This window comes from Lepidochelys kempii, chromosome 6, assembly GCF_965140265.1.
Source record: "Lepidochelys kempii isolate rLepKem1 chromosome 6, rLepKem1.hap2, whole genome shotgun sequence".
Classification (NCBI taxonomy): domain Eukaryota; kingdom Metazoa; phylum Chordata; order Testudines; family Cheloniidae; genus Lepidochelys; species Lepidochelys kempii.
In genome coordinates this window covers 61,406,413-61,427,942 of record NC_133261.1, presented here as the reverse complement: position 1 = coordinate 61,427,942, position 21,530 = coordinate 61,406,413, and the positions used below count along the sequence as shown (strand labels likewise).

General features: G+C 48.1%; 1 protein-coding gene and 1 long non-coding RNA gene across 8 annotated transcripts in view; one reads left to right on the top strand and one right to left on the bottom strand.

Annotated features, from left to right (window-relative positions):
* The first annotated feature begins 1,569 nt into the window (after positions 1-1,569).
* On the top strand, positions 1,570-12,062 carry LOC140912915 (uncharacterized). 3 transcript variants are annotated; one of them, XR_012159416.1, is made up of 4 exons: positions 1,570-2,979; positions 9,909-10,096; positions 10,628-10,957; positions 11,192-12,062. It is a non-coding gene; the product is annotated as an uncharacterized lncRNA (long non-coding RNA). The 3 variants fall into 3 exon arrangements; XR_012159415.1 differs by lacking the exon at positions 10,628-10,957 and having other exon boundaries at positions 1,578-2,958; XR_012159414.1 differs by lacking the exon at positions 10,628-10,957 and having other exon boundaries at positions 1,578-2,979.
* Positions 6,044-21,530, bottom strand: part of CSTPP1 (centriolar satellite-associated tubulin polyglutamylase complex regulator 1) — a 145,964-nt gene continuing 130,477 nt past the window's right edge. For 3 of the 5 annotated variants that reach the window (XM_073348271.1, XM_073348273.1, XM_073348272.1), the window contains 5 exons: positions 18,530-18,615; positions 16,677-16,872; positions 12,584-12,693; positions 8,653-8,716; positions 6,044-7,871 (listed from right to left, as the gene is read on the bottom strand). In XM_073348271.1, coding sequence (XP_073204372.1) covers positions 7,691-7,871; positions 8,653-8,716; positions 12,584-12,693; positions 16,677-16,872; positions 18,530-18,615 — 637 coding nt within the window. In that variant the 3' untranslated portion in view covers positions 6,044-7,690. The remainder of the gene's footprint in view (positions 7,872-8,652; positions 8,717-12,583; positions 12,694-16,676; positions 16,873-18,529; positions 18,616-21,530) is intronic. The other 2 variants (XM_073348274.1, XM_073348275.1) reach the window with 1 other exon arrangement.

Here is a 21,530-nt window from a genome sequence, read left to right as displayed (position 1 = left end):
TTAAGAGTTTTACTTGTACATTCTCAGGAAGTTCATTCCTTACTCAAACTGCTGTAATTTTTGGAGGGATGGTCTGTGTCTTGCATACAGAAAAGGAAGACTGAATCTGTTTTGAGTTGAATTTTGCACTTAAATTTACTATAGATTTATTACTGAGCTATCCCTAATTCAGTAATGTGTTCATGCTGCTGCTTTTGCTCCAGTGCAGAGGTTTTGAGTCACTCTGAAACTTAGGTCTGAACTCTGGAGGTCCTCAATCTCTAGGTTGTGACTCTGTAAAAAAAAATCTCTGGGTTTCAGCAACAAGTTACCCTTTCGGTCACCAGGCCATCAACTGAATGTGTTAATGTTTAACAGTGTGACCACAGGGCTCTCTGTTGAACTGTAGGAGAGGTGGGGAGCAGAATCCATTGCTGAACATGAGAAAAAACCTAAGCCCCTCCTGTCTTGAACTAATTTGCTCTGCCTTGTTTGGCCTCAGGCACCACTTCTGCCCCTCCCTGCCATATTCCAGGCTGTGTTCAGTTCTTACTGGGCTTGGGCACTACCCACCACGTCCTTGTAGAACATACCCTTACACAAGTGTGGATGAGGAAGTCACTCTGCCTCCACCTCAGGCAGCTGGAGAGCATAGCGGGTGGAGCTTATTTTTGTGGGCTGGGATTGCCAGGGCTAAGACTAACCAGAGATAGATGCAAAACAGTTGAGCTTGTGAGGGAACAGAGATATTTCTCCGCACTCCACTGTAGCTACCCACCATGGCCACCTTAGGGAGGTGGTAGGCAGAAAAATCCCCTGAAACAGCTCCCCAAAGCAGGGGTTAGGCTGGTACTTCAGAGCCAAGCTCAGGGCCTGTGCGGAGGCAATTCTGAGCCCTGGTTTGGGGGGTGGGTGTAGTGGGTGCCAGACTTACGGCTCTTGGCAGAGTGGGTGAGGTAGGGGCTGAGGTGCCACTGGAGGTTGGAGGTGGGCTCTGCTGTGCCAACTCAGGTCCGATCAAAGTCAGGCATGGGGATGACAAACCAGCTTCGGAAAAAGGCAGAGGCCCGAGCGGCTGATCACAACAGCGAGGCACAGCTGGCCTGGCCAGCCCCGCCCCGCCCCGCGAGAGGGCCGGGAGGGAGGCGGTGGGCAAGCTCGGCGGACACCCCGATAACAGCGGGAGGCTCTGGACGCTGTGAATGGGGTTCTGGGGCCTGGAGGGGGGCCCGTGGCCAATAAGCAGGGAACAGGCCATGGGGCTCAGGGGCAGGGAAAGGGGTGATGTGACGTGGGGAGAAGCCCGGCCTGGGATCCCTTCCTCTCCCCTGGGCCTTTGCAGCTTCCGCGCTGGGCCTGGTTTGTGCTGGGGGGGCCCGAGCCGGAGAGGAGCTTTTCTTCCTTCCCTCCCTCCGTGCCCGGCCGCCCCCAGCTCCCCATCGGGCCTTGGCGCGCGGCCCGCAGCGGGCTGCCTGGGGCAGAGGCGCGCGGGCGCGCACGTAGCGGTCGAACGCAACGAGAGGCTGCGGCGACAGCTGCCCCGTGCTCGCGCATGCGCCAGTAAGACTGCGGAGCCGCGTGAGTGGGCCTGCAGCGGGGGCGAGGCTGCGTGGCGGGCGGGGTGGGGCCAACAGTGCAGGGTAGCATCTCTGAGCCCCTCCCCCTCATGGGGTCAGAGCCCAGGCTCCAGCCCAAGCCTGAATGTCCACGCTGCAGTTTCGGAGCCCCCCAACCCGGGTCAGCTGGCCTGGGCCAGCCTTGGCAGTGCCCCAGTCTTTGACTGCAGTACAGACGTACCCCAAGGTACTAGTAGGGTTGTGGAATAGGTGTGTGGGGTGGGGGTGGCTACACTGCAAGGAAAGGCCAGGGTTCAAACTAAGGTGCAAACCTAATTTCCCCCACCTACCATCTATACACAGATTAAGCTAACTCAAGGCTTGGACTACTCCTGGGGGAATTCCGTGGTATGTGCAGAATTCATGTCCCCTGCAGATTTTGTTTCCATATAGAATACAGTAACTCCTTACTTAGGGTGACCAGATAGCAAGTGTAGAAAATCAGGGTGGGGGGTAATAGGTGCCTATATAAGAAAAAGCCCCCAAAATCTGGACTGTCCCTATAAAATTGGGCCATCTGGTCATTCTATTCTCTCTTAATGTCCTAGTTATGTTCTTGAAAAATGCAACTTTAAGTGAAAGGATGTTAAGCAAATCCAATTTCCCCATAAGCATTAATGTAAATAAGGGGTGGTTAGGTTCCAGGGAAATTATTTTGCCAGACAAAAGACATTATATACATATACGGTATACCTTTTAAATAATACTGTACTCACCAATGATGATTGTGACGCTTGGTTGAAGCAGGGGCGTAGCGGAGTCGGGGCACAGGGGCTTGCCCACTCCCTGGCTAGAATGCTGGGTGGGTGAAGCAGGGCAAGTCCCCGCATCCTGACCCTGCTCCCCAGCAGGAGTGCCAGGCAGGCAGAACTGGGCAAGGCCCCATTCCCTGACTCTGTCCCCAGCAGGAGTACGGGGCAGGCGGAGTTGGGGGAGCCAAACAGTGTTATAAGGGAACATTGCAGGTCTTTAAAGGTGTCTGTTCTCCAATAGGTCAGCGACCTAATAATGAAACAACGTTAACGTGGACGATGTTAAGTGACAGGTTTCAGAGTAACAGCCATGTTAGTCTGTATTCGCAAAAAGAAAAGGAGTATGTGGCACCTTAGAGACTAACCAGTTTATTTGAGCATAAGCTTTCGTGAGCTATAGCTCACTTCATCTGATGAAGGTGCCACAAGTACTCCTTTTCTTTTTTTGATGTTAAGTGAGGAGTTACTGTAATATATTCTCCTGGAGTGGCACTGCAATTACACCTTTTGCCCACCAGGGGCTGCTGTGGCACCAGAAGAGTGAGCAGCTGGCTCACACACTGGAGCAGCCGGCAACGGAGCGGGAGAGAGCAGAGACTGCTTTTCTCACGGTGACATGCCTGCAGGGCCAGGTGACGGGGGGGGGCAGTATATGGGATGGATGGACAGAGTGGGGAACATAGGGCTGCTGTGGGAGTCACATAGACTAGGGTTCAGAAGGGCTAATGGGGGATAGACTGGGGTGGGGGCACAAGAGCTAGTGGGGTGATAGCATTGTGCCAGAGCTGAATGGGAGCGGGGTGTAGGGACACACGGGGGGAGGGCGGTGCAGGGAAAGTTGGGGATGGAGCAGATGTTCCTGAATGAGTGGGAGAACCAAGGGGCAACTAGGGTGTGTAAGGGGGAGGCTCCTCAATTCCCTAACAATCTTTCCCCCACCACTTCAAAGAAAAAACTATTTCATACTTCTCCCCGCAGCCACCCAACAACCTTCCAGGTTCGCTCCCAGGATTACTTCCTTCTCCCTCAGCTCCTTCGTTACCCTTGACTCCCCCAAGCCTTTGTACATCTTCTGAGGGGTGTGGGAAATATGTTTCTCTATTGTAGTTTAAATTAATTATTACTCAAAGTTCTATATTAATATGCCTAGTAAGGAATTTGTCAAAAAAACATGTCCTGAATCTTTTTTTGGTGTCTAAATTGTTACAGACAGACTTGCTGATTGGTATTTTGAAATAAATTACCAAAATAATTGAAACTGGTATGATTCTTTTGTTATTTTGACAAATAAAATATGCAGAATTTTAAAATATTGAGCACAAATGTAAAACAAAAATTTGGCACAGAATTCTCCTGGGAGTAGCTTGGAACTAGGGGTGGAGGGTCCAAGCCTGAGTCAAGTGGAGACCTAGGCTTTATGCACTATTGCTTTGCCCACTGGCCTAGTATTCTGGGAGTCAGCCAAAAGTATTCCACAAACCCACAGGCTTACTTCCTTTGTTCTCTGGACAGTCAAGTTTGGTGGCCAGTCCAGTTTTTCTCCATATCGCACCATGAGTGAAGGGTTAGAGCAGCCACATTTAGGGAGGGCACTAGAAAGTCTGGGATATGGGTGGTTGGACTCAGGTCCTCCCCATAATGCACTATAGACACTGGAACCACAGGTTGGGACTCAGAGTTCAACAATTCCTAACCTGGGGTTACAAATGAATGTAGATGCTCAAGCCTCAGGTGAACAAACTCCAGGTCTGCTAACTTCAGGTGTACTAGCCCTGGACTTACATTGCTACATAGACATAACTCCTAGTGCATGAGTTTAGGGTGGGCTGCATCTACACTGAAAAGCAAAAGGCTTGATCCCTGGGTCCTGGTTTGACTCAGGCTTGGACCCTCCATTCCCATGGGGTCCTGGGATGCTGGGTCTGAGCCCTAGCTTAGAAGAATTTGCATGTAGCTGGAAAGGGGGTTAGGCTTGGGCCCGAGTTTGAACCATAGATTTATACTGAAGTGTAAACATGCCCTAAAAAAATCTCATGGCTCTTCATTGATCTCCATCCCTGCTGTGGTAGTGGGGGGTCAGAATGCCCAGGATGGCTATTTGAAGACTTCAGTATCTGCCTCACACCAACCCTGTTGATGAAACAATGTTAAATCTCTCCCTCTACCGGCCTGAGACATCGCCTTCACCCAGCATGCCAAGGATGCAGATCATGCTGCATGAAGTGATTAATCAGAGTGCTGAAAAGAGGCAAAAGTTCAGGCCTTCCTGGGTATTGCAGCAATTGTTCCTATAGGAGCACCAATAAGTCAGGGCATTTGAAGCAAAGTAGAACTTGAGCCTGAGTTGAGAGAGAAAGCTGGACTTTGGCTGTGTGATTACTAGAGGCCTAACCTTGTGGACTAGCCTCAGTGTTACCACTAAAGACAGGGTGTCCATTCCACCCTGGCTGATTGGGTGCTAGTACTGAATAATAGTTGTAACTACACTGTCCTCTGGGGGTGTCTAGTCCCACAGTCCTTGCTACAGCTCACTAATGCAGTGATTTCTGGAAGCCTTCTGGGAACGCAGGGGAATTGTGGGAAAAGGGATTGAACTCTAGGGAAATTCCCATAATTCCCAGCGGGAAGTACATTAAGCCCTAATGTACTGGCAGCATTTCTTAGAGCTTCCTCCCTCCCCCTAAAAGGAGGCTAGAGTGAATGCTGAGCTCCTGCTTGGTGAGCGAGGTTTCCTTAGGAGCTGCTGAAAAACAGTCATGCAATATCAGAGGCAGCTGTGGTCAGGCAGTGCAGAGTGTTCTGGCAGGCCCTGTGGAGTGACAGACCAGCAGATAAGGGTGGTTTTGCTGGAATGGCCAATGCATCATAAGACAGGCTCAAAATTAGTCTTTCATTAGTGAGCACTGAATATAAACACATTGTAGACCTGTGCATAACATGAAACAAAAGGATAAGGGGCAGATTCATCCCTGCAGTGGTGGTAGGCCCACTGTAGGGACACAGGGAGTTTCCTTGATCTTTTGCCATAGAGTAATGATGAATCAGGCCTTATATGTGTCCATATCAATGACACAGCCTCCCTTAAATATGTAGTTACCAAAGCCAAGCTAACAGAAATAATACATTAAAATCAGTCTATAGGCCAGAGTTAAGGTTCTTGTGATGAACAATGCATCTCTTTGTGCTGGATAAGAATCATATGTTTATTATATGGGACGTGTAAGACCCTTAATTATTCATGCCTTTCCTTGCTTTTAACTGTGAGCAGTTTATACATGGTTGGTAAGTACATTGTTCTCAGAAACTTTACCTGGTTTTTGAAACAAAGTTTGGTATTCAGAAGTATGTTTATTGAGTGCTGTCAGTGCATTTCATCCAGTATAGAATATAGTGGAAGACATGGGGCCCTCTCTAGTATCGAGTTGACATAGAGAGAATAGTCCAAAGACTGTTCACATTGCACAGCCAGAGAATGTGGACACCCTCCCGTACTTTCTGCTCTCCTTGGGAACATGATCTCCACACCTACTGGCTCCTTTATTGCCAGTTTGCAGGTTATACACTATCACTTAGGTTAGTTGGGTGTTCTGACACCTTCCTCCATTCAGCAAACACAGTGCTGTGAGCTGCATTAGCTCATGTGTTTGGGGGTGCTGACTCCTTCAGAGATGACACAGCAAAGTGGGAGCCCCAGACTTAGTATTCATCTTGCACTAAGTGCTTTATTCCCTCGATTGTGTAGTTACTCAAAGACAGACAGGACCGTTACAGCAGTTTAAATAAAATAAATTACAATACATAAATAACTTTCCTACCAGCTCTTCTCAGCTGGGGCTGGTGCAGGGGCACAGGCTGGGGAGGATTTGAGCAAGCTTATTCTTATAACAGATCGCTCTAGGGCCAAGTCCATCCTGATGCCATTAAATGGAGCCTAACTTTTGGCTGCGTAGCATTGCCCAATTTAATCCCAAACCTCAGATGAACTGCTCCAGGTGTTCTTCACTTCACAAACCTAGGGGAAGGGGGAAAGACTCCCTGAGAATCAGGAGAGTGAAACCCTGGGGAGATAACTAGCCTATGGGGCAGACCAAGGCAAATTATGAAACGCCAAACTCCGTTTAGGCCTCCAGGGCAGTGGAGACTAAACTGCTACAGTTCCATAGTCTGATTATCCAGTAATAATGCATAAGGGAGGGGGTTCATTCTTGTAGGGGCAGAATCCAAGAGATGTTGACTCCACTGCTGCTATATTAGTGCCTGCACTCTCACAACAGATAACTGCGGTTTAGTGAAGATAACTCTGACCCTTTCTTTCCCCCTATGCACAAGACGCCATCCTATCTAACACAGTAGTTAGGACACTGTATGTTTGTGGACCACAAGGTCTGTGGCCAGGGAATTTATATGCTGTGTCATCCCAGATACTGGATTGAGGATAACAGGTACTTCTCCCTAGCTGATGTAATTATAGAGAGGGTGGTCCCAGGGAGACAGGCTCTAGAGAGAGGGCTCCGAGAGGATAACCTAATACAACAGATGAGCCATACATCTATACTATAACTACAACTTGAGTACTACAATGGTATAGTACTTATTAACTGAAACCTTGTGTCCTTTTACTTTGGTATCTCTTAGACACTCCCTCTGAGGAGAAAACACTGATGGTGTGAAGAGGACAACAGCTAGGTCTTTTCTAATTTTAGGAACTTCTCCTGCCACTGCTCTCACACAGATGCAGCTTTGCCAGGAGTAATTATAGTAGAAGCACTAGTGTGGACCAGCTGCTAACCACCAGATTGTCTACATCAGGTCTGAGCAGAGTTACACAACAAAACACCCACTGTTGCTAGAATCTGTCCAACTGCACCAGGGTGAGACCAACAGCAGGAAAATTTCCTACCACTCTCTGAGTAAGAGGAAGATTGAGTGGAGAGGTCTTCCCAGAGCATGCTTCCACTGGTTTGTCTGATTTGCCAGCAGAGGGCAGCATAACTCTACAGCTGGAATCAGAGTAACAGCTGTGTTAGTCTGTATTCGCAAAAAGAAAAGGAGTACTTGTGGCACCTTGGTTAGTCTCTAAGGTGCCAGAAGTACTCCTTTCTACAGCTGGAAGTGACCTCTGGATGAGAGATTCCTCAGCTAATTAGGGGATAGGAGAATGGTGTTGTTTTGGCTGGGATGGGATTGGTGGTCCTGGTAATGGGGAATGGTGTGGATGTACCTGCACCTAGATGCAGGTGCAGAATGGGTGGGACCCATCTTAAGAGGCAATGCCATCACCTTTCAGCATCTGGAATGAGGTGCTGTTCCCCCACATGAGCCTAGGGACAGCCAGGAGGGGGATTAGTTCTCAGAGGATTCTGTCTCGTCGGTGGAGCCATCGCTCTCTGTATCCACTTTCTGGCGGTGGTGAAGAGGTTTCCAGGGGGAGCTGATTCTGGGGGAGGTGCGGGTAGGCAGGTTCGCAATGTCCCCACTGGAGCCGGCTGGAGTGGAGATGGAGAGCCCTGAAACCTGAGATAGTCTGAAAGAGAAATGACAAACCCCAGGTGGCCTAGTCTGTCATATTCACCCCTTACTCAGCAGCAGGTCTGGAGCAAGCCCAGGATAGGATCACAGATCCAGAGCTGATCTCACAGAACTAGTCCTGTAACACAGGGAGAGATGCTTACAGCAGACCAGGGAACGCTCTGCAGTGGTACCTGGCAGATGGATCCTGTCTGGCTTTTGATTCTGTCACTCCTTCCTCATGTTTCAATAGGTCAACCCCATGCTCTCGGTGTTCCTAAATCTCTGTCAGAAGCTGGGACTGGATGGCAGGGGATGGATTACTCAATAATTGCTCTGCTCTGTTCATTTCCTCTGAAACATTTGGCACTGTCCACTGTCAGAAGACAGGATATTGGGCTAGATGGACCACTGGTCTGACCCATTATGGCCATTCTTAGGTTCCTCTCCCCAAGTCACAGCCTCTACTTCCCCAACTGTCTTGCTATTTTCACCACTGCATGAGACTTGATCCTCCACAATAAAAGGTCCTTTGCTTGGGGTTCTCCACTGCCTCTGTGTCTCCCTGCAGACAGGTCTCTTCTCTGCATTTGAAGACCATCCCAACAACTTAGTCTGCTACACCTAGGAACACTCCACAAAAGGGCCTTTGCTGCCTAGGCTGAAGGACTGCCTCATCAACTGCTCCATTGTCCTATGGCTGGGTGAGAGGAAAGGGGACAGCTCCCAACCCCAGGCTCCCATCATGCTGCCTTGGATCTGCCACCTTCCTTCCCACTCTGGACAACTGCACTTACAAGTTCTCCAATTCCTTATCCATGGGAGGGTCAAGAAGCAGGTCTCCTTTATCTGGCAGAGCCCCTGGAAAACAGCAGCAAGAAAACACTCAATGCAGAGGGTGGCCATGTGGGAACAGGCTCCATGCACAATAGAGTTCAAGGACTCTATAGCATAGAGCTATGCAGTATCAGATCTACAAAAGAGAGGAGGCCCTCCTTCCCACCTGGTCTATGGCTGTACACTGTTCACTGACACAGCCCAGCTCAGCCTGAATGTAAGGCGTTGTCCGCACTAAGGCACAGAAGTCTTTGTGACCTGTGCATGGCACACTCTGCTGATGCGACACAGCCGCCTTTTTCACAGTACAGCCATGTGTCAAATGTGTTTGCACAGTCACACTCACGAGGCTGCCTGACTCTACTGGTATCAGAGCATTCTGAGAAAATCCAGGCAGCTATCCCAGAGTGCTGCAGCAGGGGACAGAATACCCAGAGGACATGCATAGAGAGCAGTACTAGCAGTACATGGGGCATGCACTCTGGGATGTCCTACTACACACAGAGCTGGAGAAAAGAGGACGAGCCAAAAAAGTTACACAGGCACGATTGGGGGTCCCAGCCACTGTGCAAAATAACTGTACAAGGGCCTGGTCCACTGCCAAACACAGCACCCAGTTAGCAGCTATAGTCACTATCAGAGCATTGACCCTGTTCTGTGGGCACAAACCAGCTTTAGAGCAAAGTATGTCACTGACTGTTACACACTCAGGTAGCAGTTACAGCATAGACAGGGCTGAATCTCAGAGACTCAGAAATTTGTGGCTGGGAGAGCAGATTTGTCAGTGCTTGTGGCAGCTCTGAGCTCAGGCCTGGGGCTAAACCATTCCGCACCCCAGACAGCACCTCTAGTATATTCCCAGGGACAGGAAGGCTGTCAGGCCCAACCCTGGTTTTCTATGAGATCTGAGGAACTGCAGATAAGTGGATGGGCCACACTCTGTCAGCAGCTGCTGCCAGGGTGCAAGAGGGATGGGCCCAGTAGGATGGGTCAGAGATCATCTCCCCCATTTCTCACTGTAAGACCAGGATATTGACGAGGGCATGTTAACTGGGGCTGGTATATCCCTATTCAGGATGAGGCATGTGCAGTGTGGTCAGGTGACTGTGCCTGTTGATGCTTCAGGGTTCACACTGAGTTACACTGGAAAGGAGGGCAGCAGTCTGTTAGGAAGTCCCTTCTTCTAAACCTGTGGTTAACTCCCCCCTGTACACAGATCCAGGAAGGATGTGGGCCAGGCCAACACAAAGAGGATAGGAACTGCCTTGCCCTGGCCAGGACACTGCCAGAGCAAAACCCCAAGTATAAACAAGGCTTCAGAACAATTGCAGAGCTGGACCAATGGCTCAGTGGGGTGTGCTCTGCTGTGCATGAAACCTAGATGCCACAGTCAGTGTCTTTGGGGTAAGTGCTTTATACTACTATGTGGGAGATCTGGATTTGGTTAATAGCCCTGGTCTCTTGTTCCCCAAGGAGGCAGGGCCTGGGGATTCATGCACTCCTTTATAGGAGCCTTGTCAGAGGCATTCAGCTACTGCAGTGATGGGCACCAAATAAGAACCCACACCAACGACAGCTGACCCTCAATTTATTCCAGTTTGGGGGGCCCCCACAACCACCAGAGAAGCCAGATGCTCTAGTGCTCCTGTCACCATGACCGAGAAGCCCAGGAGTGCTCCAACCTGCTGCTTGCCATGGGCCTAATTAGAAGAATAAGTCAGATAAAGCCTGGGCTTGTTTCTGCATTTGCAGAACATGTAGTGAGGTCTCTGGGGCACTTGAATTACTTGGGAGAATTGGTAAATAACTCTCAAAAGGATTAATGAATCAATATTGACACTGGAGTTAGGCTGCAGATTCCAATCTGCCTGACAAACTCATCAATGGTGCCCCAGCCAGAATAAATCACTCTAATCCCCATCCCTATTCTACTAGCCCGGCAGCTTCCTGCGAGGCCCCAGTGAGACTAAAGAACACAGGGCCCTGATTGAAAGCTCCTTTGCCTCTGAAGCTCTCGCCTGGAACTGCCCTTGCTGCAGGGCATTGGGGAGCCTGTGATCCCCTGCAGCCCAAAGACTATTCAAATCATCATGCAAGAAAGCTTAAAAGACAGTAGGAGAAGAATCCTTCTTCCTTGCCAAGATGCTGCACCTGTTAGACTTGCGGCTGCTACCCCTCCCATGAGAGGCCTCAGCAGGAGGCTGGCAGGGGGCCAGAGGCCAGGGCTGTGTTAATGGAAAGGAAAACCCACAGACTTTGAACAAGGTACAATGGAAGCTGTGGGCAGGGATTTCTCAGCCCATCTGTTTTTTTTCCACCTTGCTGGAAGTGGATTTCATAGAGCTAAGGGGAAAAAGCCTTGCTTGGTGCAATCCAGGCATCACCTTCTCCAGTGAATACACTGTTTTCTAAGTCTGTTCGCAGAGGGGATTGCTGGGTTGTATTCATGTCCCTTTGATATATAATCTCTGTGTTGTTTTTTGTTTGTTTGGTAAACAGCCCTGCCTGAGAGGAGTATTCACAGGTCAAATGGTCTGTAGAGGGCGGAGGCTCAACCAGGCTCAGCTCTCTGCCAAGACACACACCTGTGAGAAGGAGCAAGCATTTCAGGAAGGGGAAGCTACTTTCCCCTGAGGCTCTTCTCTGAAGTATGGGGACTATTGGAGAATCAACCCTGGAACTAGAGGGAGAAACTGTCCAATAGGATGGAAGTCCTGTTGATTGGGTCTCATCATGTGAAGACTAAGAGGTGGAAAGCCCCAGGCATCCAGATATTCCTCCTAAGCCCTGAGACAGCCTTGGGGTTACAGGTTCAGCCTGTTAAACTCAGCCAACAAGTGACCTCTGTTCACTTTTGCGGAAGGGAAGGGGAAGCACAAGCAAGGAACAGGGGATCTGCATGGAATAAAGAGTTTGAAACCTATAAAAATGAGGCATAGGCAAGGAGCAGTCCAGTTCCCCTGCTCTTGGATAACACTGACCTGCGCATCAGAGGAATGGGACCGAGCTGTGAGAGGCCATGTGCTCTGCACCACCCAGGGCTGACACTTTACAGCCAGCCCCCTTCTTCCCCTGGGTTCCAACCCAGTCTGGTGCAGAATTCTCCAGCAGCTTCAAATATGTTCACAATGGGAGGATGTGACAACATTAAATATGACCCTGAACAAGCCAACCAATTCAGTTTCCCTTGTGCCTTTTTCTGACAATAAATTCAATGTATTTTACATAGGCCCCACATCTTTAATATTGCACAGGTTTTTGAACTGACAACATATAACTGCCTTGGAGGGGTTATTTGGGAAAGCTGGAGGCTCAGCAGTTGGGGTGGGAGACAGTTGGGAAGGTCTGGGAGGCAGTTTGGTCTTTGGCCCCAGGGAGGTATTGGGGATGAGGATGCATTTTTTTCTTCCTTTTCACTTGTAGCCAAAGATGAAGATCATTTAACATTTGGGGGAAAGGAGACTTGAACTCAGTTCCCCACCCTAGCAACTTCTGAGAACAATGAGCGGTCTTACTCGCCCCCGATGCACTACCTGTGCCTTCCAACATGAATGGATAAACACATTAAATTAGATGGATATTTCTGTTAAAATGATCAGCAAGTAAATAGTTAACAGTACTGCTATTATCGGTGTCAATGTCAACATCTCAAATCTCAATACTCCCTAGACCTATTGTTTCAGGCATTCTGCAGACTCAGACAGATGTTGCTGCATCAGACTATGTTTTCATTTGTTTCATAAGGTTTCATTTGTGACCACAAGGGAGGGAGACCTTTATTTTCAATGATAATTTAAAATCTGCTGCATGATTCTACAGAAAATTCCACAAAAAATGCAGAACGAGGAAAAACCTAGGGCCATATCCACAGGGCTCTGTTCCTCTCCTTACCTAGGGCTCTGTTGATCCCATGATGCTTTGCAAGAGCCATAAGGAATCCATAGAAGGTCAGTCTCTGTACACTGCTCAGCACCTCTTTGACAAGGGCAGATGGGGGACAGCTAGATGGAGAAGAAGAGAGAGGAAAATAAAACCTGGCATGAATCATAGAACATCTTCATCCTTCTAACTCCCTGATATCTGACCACCCTGAAGCAGCCCTAGCTGTGTTCCCTGACTATATCCTCCTGGAATGGATTGGAGGAAGTAAACTGGTACTTCCACCTGTTGCCTTTTGCTAAGCAAGACCTTCAAGCTAGGGTAGATCCCCAAAATCAGCCATAATTGCCTTCAGTCCAAGGAGAGGAGAAAGCCTTCTGGAAGGGCACATTCCATCTACCTGGACAAATAGGAATCTTAGCAGATGAGGATACAGAAATCTGTATCTGTAAGGCCTGGTGTTCTTCTATGCTGTGCTGAAGGAAGAACAGTCTTGTAGACTGGGCACCGGACTGTGACTCTGGTGATCTATGGGTGTACTGCTGCCTCTAATAGACTCCCTTGGACAAGTCACTTGTTTGTTCGGTGCCTGAACTCCTCATTAGTACAATGAGTTAATGATAGATTCAAGCTCCTGGGGCTGTTGTGAGAACAACTTTATGAATGTGCCTGGGTGCTCAGATACCAAGACAATGAGTACCACTGAAATACCTTCCATAATCAAAGCATACTTCTAACAAAAAGAAAAGGAGTACTTGTGGCACCTTAGAGACTAACAAATTTATTTGAGCATAAGCTTTCATGAGCTACAGCTCACTTCATCGGATGCATGCCGTGGAAAATACAATGGGGAGATTTATATACACAGAGAACATGAAACAATGGGTGTTACCATTCACACTGTAACAACAGTGATCAGGTAAGGTGAGCTATTACCAGAAGGAGAGCCGGGGGGGAGGGGAGGGGAACACCTTTTGTAGTGATAATCAGGGTGGGCCATTTCCAGCAGTTGACAAGAACGGGTGAGGAACAGTACGGGGGGAAATAAATATGGGAAAATAGTTTTACTTTGTGTAATGACACATCCACTCCCAGTCTTTATCCAAGCCTAAGTTAATTGTATCCACTTTGCAAATTAATTCCAATTCAGCAGTCTCTCGTTGGAGTCTGTTTTTGAAGTTTTTTTGTTGAAGAATTGCTACTTTTAGGTCTGTAATCGAGTGACCAAAGAGATTGAAGTGTTCTCCGACTGGTTTTTGAATGTTATAATTCTTGACGTCCGATTTGTGTCCATTTATTCTTTTACGTAGAAACTGTCCAGTTTGGCCAATGTACATGGCAGAGGGGCATTGCTGGCACATGATGGTGTATATCACATTGGTAGATGTGCAGGTGAACGAGCCTCTGATAGTGTGGCTGATGTGATTAGGCCCTATGATGGTGTCCCTTAAATAGATATGTGGACACAGTTGGCAACAGGCAACTTCTGGGTACTCTTCTGGCTCTGTCAATCTGTTTCTTCACTTCAGCAGGTGGGTATTGTAGTTGTAAGAACGCTTGATAGAGATCTTGTAGGTGTTTGTCTCTGTCTGAGGGGTTGGAGCAAATGCGGCTGAATCGTAGAGCTTGGCTGTAGACAATGGATCATGTGGTGTGGTCTGGATGAAAGAGCCAGAAGAGTACCCAGAAGTTACTTACTACAGGACAGGCCCAACAAAGAAAATAACAGAACGCCAGTAGCCGTCACCTTCAGCCCCCAACTAAAACCCCTCCAACGCATCATCAAGGATCTACAACCTATCCTGAAGGACGACCCATCACTCTCACAGATCTTGGGAGACAGGCCAGTCCTTGCTTACAGACAGCCCCCCAACCTGAAGCAAATACTCACCAGCAACCACACACCACACAACAAAAACACTAACCCAGGAACTTATCCTTGCAACAAAGCCCATTGCCAACTGTGTCCACATATCTATTCAGGAGACACCATCCTAGGGCCTAATCACATCAGCCACACTATCAGAGGCTCGTTCACCTGCACATCTACCAATGTGATATACACCATCATGTGCCAGCAATGCCCCTCTGCCATGTACATTGGCCAAACTGGACAGTCTCTACGTAAAAGAATAAATGGACACAAATCGGACGTCAAGAATTATAACATTCAAAAACCAGTCGGAGAACACTTCAATCTCTTTGGTCACATGATTACGACCTAAAAGTGGCAATTCTTCAACAAAAAATCTTCAAAAACAGACTCCAACGAGAGACTGCTGAATTGGAATTAATTTGCAAAGTGGATACAATTAACTTAGGCTTGAATAAAGACTGGGAATGGATGTGTCATTACACAAAGTAAAACTATTTCCCCGTGTTTATTTCCCCCCCTACTGTTCCTCACCCGTTCTTAAAAAGAAAAGGAGTACTTGTGGCACCTTAGAGACTAACCAATTTATTTGAGCATGAGCTTTCGTGAGCTACAGCGAAGTGAGCTGTAGCTCACGAAAGCTCATGCTCAAATAAATTGGTTAGTCTCTAAGGTGCCACAAGTACTCCTTTTCTTTTTGCGAATACAGACTAACACGGCTGTTACTCTGTCACCCGTTCTTGTCAACTGCTGGAAATGGCTCACCTTGATTATCACTACAAAAGGTGTTTCCCCCTGCCGCCCCCCCCACCCCGCTCTCCTGCTGGTAATAGCTCACCTTACCTGATCACTGTTGTTACAGTGTGAATGGAAACACCCATTGTTTCATGTTCTCTGTGTATATAAATCTCCCCACTGTATTTTCCACGGCATGCATCCGATGAAGTGAGCTGTAGCTCACGAAAGCTTATGCTCAAATAAATTTGTTAGTCTCTAAGGTGCCACAAGTACTCCTTTTCTTTTTGCAGATACAGACTAATATGGCTGCTACTCTGAAACTTGTCATACTTCTAACAGGCATCTTTGTGAGCCATGGCCCCTCCCTGCAGTGCTAGTTTGCTGCTGGAGCACTATGCTTGAAAGCCTTTTGCTTCCCCACAAGCTGCCTGGTGTTATACTTAGGACCCTACCAAATTCACAGTCCATATTGGTCAATTTCATGGTCATCGAATTTTTAAAATCGTAAATTTCATGATTTCAGCTATTTAAGTCTGAAGTTTCATGATGTTGTAAGGGAGGTTGCAGTACTGCTACCCTTACTTCTGCACTGCTGCTGGTGGCGATGCTGCCTTCAGAGCTGGGCAACTGGAGAGTGGCGGCTGCTGGTCGGGAGTCCAGCTCTAAAGGCAGAGCCGCTGCCAGCAGCAGCGCAGAAGTAAGGATGGTATGGTATCGTATTGCTACCCTTACGTCTGCGCTGCTGCTCGCAGGATGCTACCTTCAGAGTTGGGCGCCTGGCTAACAGCTGCCGTTCTCTGACTGCTCAGCTCCAAAGACAGCACAGAAATAAGGGTGGCAATACTTCAATCCCCTTAAAATAACCTTGTGACCCCGCCTGCAACTTCCTTTTGCATCAGGACCTCCAATTTGAGAAATGCTGGTCTCCCCCATGAACTCTGTATAGTATAGGGTAAAAGCACACACAAGACCAGATTTCATGGGGGGAGGCCAGATTTAGTTGCCCATGACGCATTTTTCATGGGCATGAATGTGGTAGGGCCCTAGTTATACTGTACACTGCATCTTAGTGACTAGCTACTGCACCTATACAAACCTCTACAAACTTCTCTGATGCTAAGAGACCTTTCCTACCACTCCCACCTCCAGGAAGCCAACAGTGTTTTGCTCATTCCCTATTGTGAACACACTTTGCCTACTGAGCCTTTTCCATAGCCGAGGAGGTCAGGGCAGAAGGACAATCTCCAAAGGAAAGCATAGTCCCAATGCGAACCATTTACCTCGATGATCAGCTAAACCCCCTCAATGCTTATGTCTGTGAAATAATTTCTCTTTCTTTGTTAGGCCTGTTACACAGAGTTCTCTCCCTTCACACCCATTCAAGGAGGCTTAGAGGGGTCCACAGCTGATGCAAAGCCCTGTAGTTCCTCAGAGCTCCACCCTTCCTAAAACAATCTTCCAGGTACTGGCTGTGAGTCTGCCCCCACTCCTTACCTGTATTTTGACCTATCACAGAGGGACTCTAGGCAGTGGTAGAACAGAGATGCCTCCACCCCATCAAGAGGGCTGCACTCACTTGGAGCCTGGCGTGAACGGTGCTGCCCAGAGGATGATGTTGGCACAATCACAGTGTTCGGATTCTTACCAGTCAACAGATCTTGATAAATGGCAGCAACGCTCTCCAGGAACTCTGCAAAGCCAGAAGATGGCTTAGCACTCAGGGCTATAATAGGATTGACAATTAGAACATTCACCTGATCTACCAGGTTCTGGCCAGAGCTGGTACTAAACCGTCATCTGCAGCTGTATGTAAGACCGGTATGACCTCAACACATGTACAGCACTGAGGCATCCTGCCTCTTTACGTCACATACCATACAGGCCCATGTGCTGCACAGAGGCATCTTCCATATAAACTGCTAGCTTGAAGAGCTGCAAGGGGAGGTACCCAAAGTTACTGCAGGTAGCCACTCACTCTAATGTAGTTCATCTAAGGGGGAAAGGAAGCTACATGTGGGTAAAAAAGTACGGTGTGGGGGCTAATGTCAATGCCACCCTGCCAGATTAGTTTCTAAACCACAAAAATCTCCCCTCCCCTTCCATTTCCATTGAATAAAACATCACCCAAGTTAGGAACTGAATGTTAGGAATTGCAGTAGGAGCCGAGGGAGCGGGTTAGCCAGGCTCCAGTCTGCATCCCAGGCTGCCTCAGCACGTCTCCAAAGTAAATACAACATGGGATCTAAAAGAAAGGCCAGGATGGGCCAGACCTAGAGCTGGCAGAAAGCACTTTCCTCAGGCTCCCAGTACTGCCCACTGTTTACTGCAAGAGTCTAATTTTAAACAAGTTTGTTTATGGATGTGGTCAACAGTTTACAAATCTAGATTCCACTTGGAGTGGTTTGCATGTGTGTGGGTTGGTGGGAGAGTGTGCAAGCGTGTGTGTGTGCACGGGTGTGCATGTGCGAACAAAAATGGGGTGGTGTGTTTTGGGTGTGTGTATATGGGAGAGGAAATGTGTATGAAATGCATATGTGAATGAGACCATGTTGGGGGGGGCAGTGGGGTGACTTCTGAGGCTGTGTTGAGGTTCTGTAGCTCACTGTGGAAATATCTGCTGTATCAAGGAAAGTTTTTCCAACCACATGCCATTTCTCAGACTTTTCCCATCCCTGACTCAGGGCACTCCAAACCTATTTCAGTCCACCCCTCACAAAACTAGTACCCTGAGCTGCTTCACCTTTATGACATGGTCATGGATAAAGCTGGGCTCCACAGAGGGAATTCACAGCAGGACAGACCTCATCAGTTAGTTTGCAGAGAAGCAGTCTTGAGAAAGGCAGATATTTGTACTGTGGACAGGGGCTGAATCTAACTGCACAGCTTGAAATATAGGAATTGCCATACCGCATCAGACTAGCAGGCTATCTAGTTCAGTATCCTGTCTCCAGCAGGGGCCATTACCAGCTACTTCAGAAAAAGAAACCCTGCAGTAGATAGATATATGAAAATCTGCCCCCTAAGCCTGAATAGTTAGAGGTTGACATATGGCTCAAGGTTTGACAGTTTATATCCCTTATAAGGCTCTTTTAAATATAAATGTATTTACCATTATAACTCTCCATATTAATGTTTAATTTCCTTTTGAATCCTGCCAGGCTCCTGATTTCAGTGATATTCTGTGTCAGTGAGTTCCCCGGGCTGCATGTGTATTTTGTGTGAAAAGTATTTCCTTTTATTAGACTTGAAAGAGTGCAAGAGACACTTGGGGGCTGAGAAGCTGCAACAGAAAGAGACAAGCTAGGGCAGATGGTGGAGGCACCAGCCTCCCAGGAGACTGGACTCACCTGAGTAGTAAAATTGTATCTGGAAGGCAAAGAGGAAATCAGAAAAAGACATCAAGCAGTCCATGGCGTCATCCATGAGCACAATCCTGGGAGCAAGAGGAGGAGAGAGAGAATTCAGCAAACACAAGGAGCCAACACTCTGCAACCAGCTCCTTTTCCTCACAGTAGGTCAGAAAGTTCAGACCTTGGAAGAAGGTGGTCACTCAAGGGGAGCTGTGAACCCCCAAACCTAGTGGAAAGAACCCCATCACGGGGACTTGGGAACTCCCAGATCTGTGTGCGTGACCCAGGGGTGTCAGATGAGGAAAGCTTAGTAACGCAGACTCAGGGGAAGGCCCCTGTCTATTACTGCTAGTAGCTCAGCCTCAATGATTGTGAACAGGGACTTTGTCTCACAAAGCAGAACAAATACCAAGCAGCAATTGATTCAAAGTGCATAACAGTATGATGAACATGGTAGAATGCACATTGGCAGCCACACAGGTTTATAAAAATTGCAGGCCTGGTTTTGATCTGAAACTAGTGTAAATCAGGAGTAACTGAACTAAGGAAAATGAAGTTACGCTGGTGTAAAATTGGTGTAAGTGAAAGGAGAATCAGGCCCTATATGTGTAAAGGAGTGCTCCAAATTAGGCCATTTTCCATTTCATGGTGAAGATGACAACGATGAATGACTCCCACTCCCAGGTCAAGCAAATCCCATTTCTATAAAAAGGGAAATAGCATGATGTGCACCTGGCACAAGGAGCCTCCTAACTGCACTGTGTCTGAAAACCTCCTACCCTTCCTCATGCAAGAGGTTGTTTCTCCCTGAATGTCGTCATGACAGGTCTCCTGGAGACTGACCACCTCTTTGGGCAGGGACAATGTCTTCTTTCTTTCTGCAAAGCACCAGGCACAGCTATGGAGCTATATACACCACATGTTGCACCGTACATCATAAATACAGATAATATCAACCAAGGCCATGGAGGCTGTAAGGATGGGGCTGAAATGGCAGCAAAGTCAACTCCTTTTAGGGATACCTCTGTTCTGGGGGAACCTCTGGATTCCAGAGCCATGCAAGAACAAAGGCCAGCAGGGGCTCAGAGGTGAAATCCCAGGAACAATACTCTGACCACTGCTGCTATGGGAGGAGACAGAGGCCAGACTCTCAAGGAGGAAGGTAGAGGCTGAGGTCTGACAAAGGGAGAGGCACCCAGCAAAGGAAGAGGAGGGAAACCTGAGCTCCGATACCCAGGTAGGCCGGGGAGCCCTCAGAGTGTGCTAAAGGGCTCGGGGGGTTATGCTCTACCTCATGGAAGAGGCTCTAGGAAGCTCTGTGGGAAGCTAAGTTAAAAGAGCTATTGGACCCATCTGTGTGAGAGGCTTCCCTCCCTGCCACTCGGACCTACTCAACTCACTGTGGCATAACAAGCACACAGAGCAGCATGAATTAATTACCTCAAAGAAGAAACACTGGGGCTAAGAGGGTCCCCAGGAGAAAAGTTACTGTTTAAAACAAAACCCTTTGAAGATGTCAAAGTGCTTCTGATTTATTTATTATGTCCCAGAAACCTCCTCCTGTCTAGAGCAGCAGCAGCTTCAGTTCTTAATTCTCACTAATAAGCATGTTCCCAAGATTGTCAGTGGCCACATCAAGGAGATGGCTTTGAAGCTGGCAGGCAGAGCATCTTCATCTCCCAGGCAATGCAGCTCAGCCACTGGCATGTCAAACCACTCTTCAAGCACTGGAAATGCTACAGGCCACATCACTTAGAAGTGGGATTCCCTCCCTTCACATCCTGATCTTCTCGCCAGATAACCTTAACACGCCGATCCCATCGCTTTTGCCAATACAATTCTCCTTCCTGCACACGGTGGGCAATGGTAGGAGTACGCTTCTCTTGTGAAATCTAAAGCTGCAGTGTCAGTGCCTGAGCCCGTGCAGTGGCAAGACTCTCTCCCCTACGTACAGAAGAGCAGCAGGGAGTTGGTACTAGTTTGGGTATTTGCTGAGATGTTTGTAGCTGTTCAATAAGGACACAAAGCCAGGATATAAAATTCTGCTGCCTGAATCTGAAGAGGGAAGTGTCTGAGTGGAAACAGGTGCACTCTGGTGCTGGGTTACTGACTCCAGTTGTCCATGGTGTCTGCACTCCAGAGAGATTGAGAAATGTGTAAATCCAACACAATCACTTTACTGGCCTGCAGCTCTGCTATATCCCCAAACCACCAGCTGACTGCACAGCTGGGAAGGTAGGAAAGTACCATAAGCAACATGTCTGCACATCTCTCCTAAAGTGCTTGGTTAGAGGAGAATCCCAGCCACAAAGGGTCTGCAACCCAGGCAGCATGCCAAGTCTGACAGTCTGAAAAAGGGACTCCCAGGAGCTCTGTTGGGGGTTATTTTGTGGGGGATTCTTCATTCTCTCTTTCCTGTTGTCTGAACTGGACTGTAAGCTCCTCAGGGCTTTTTACATGTGTGGGTGGTACTTTGCACACTTTATAGCACTCAGGTCCAGATCCTCAGATTTTAGGTTCCTAATTCCCATTGATTTCCATGGAAGTTAGGAGCCTAAATACCTTTGTGGATCTGAACCTCAGTGAATAATAATAACCACAATAATGAAGATCAAGGGAACAAACTCTTTGGAAAGGGATGAAGAAAAGTGCTTCCAACTGAGGGACCTTGTGATGGGTGTACTAGGCTGTCAAGGTTCAAGTGGGTTTGTTGGGACTTGTTACTCTGCCAATGAAGAAACTCTCTGACCTGCTGATTGTGGCTAGGATCTCAGAAGCTCAGTCCAGCCAGTGAGGCCCCAGGAAGGGTTCTAACCCTGACTAGGGGGAAGGAGGATTCCTCTCAGTTTTGACTGTGCACTTATCTTTGCTGCTATAAAGACTAACAGACACAGTGGGTTGGTTCACATTTAGGCTCAAGCCTAACACAAAATCTACACAAAACTGTGTTAACTCAGGGCTTGGACCCAGCATTCCAGGACCCCCGGGGGGCAGAGAG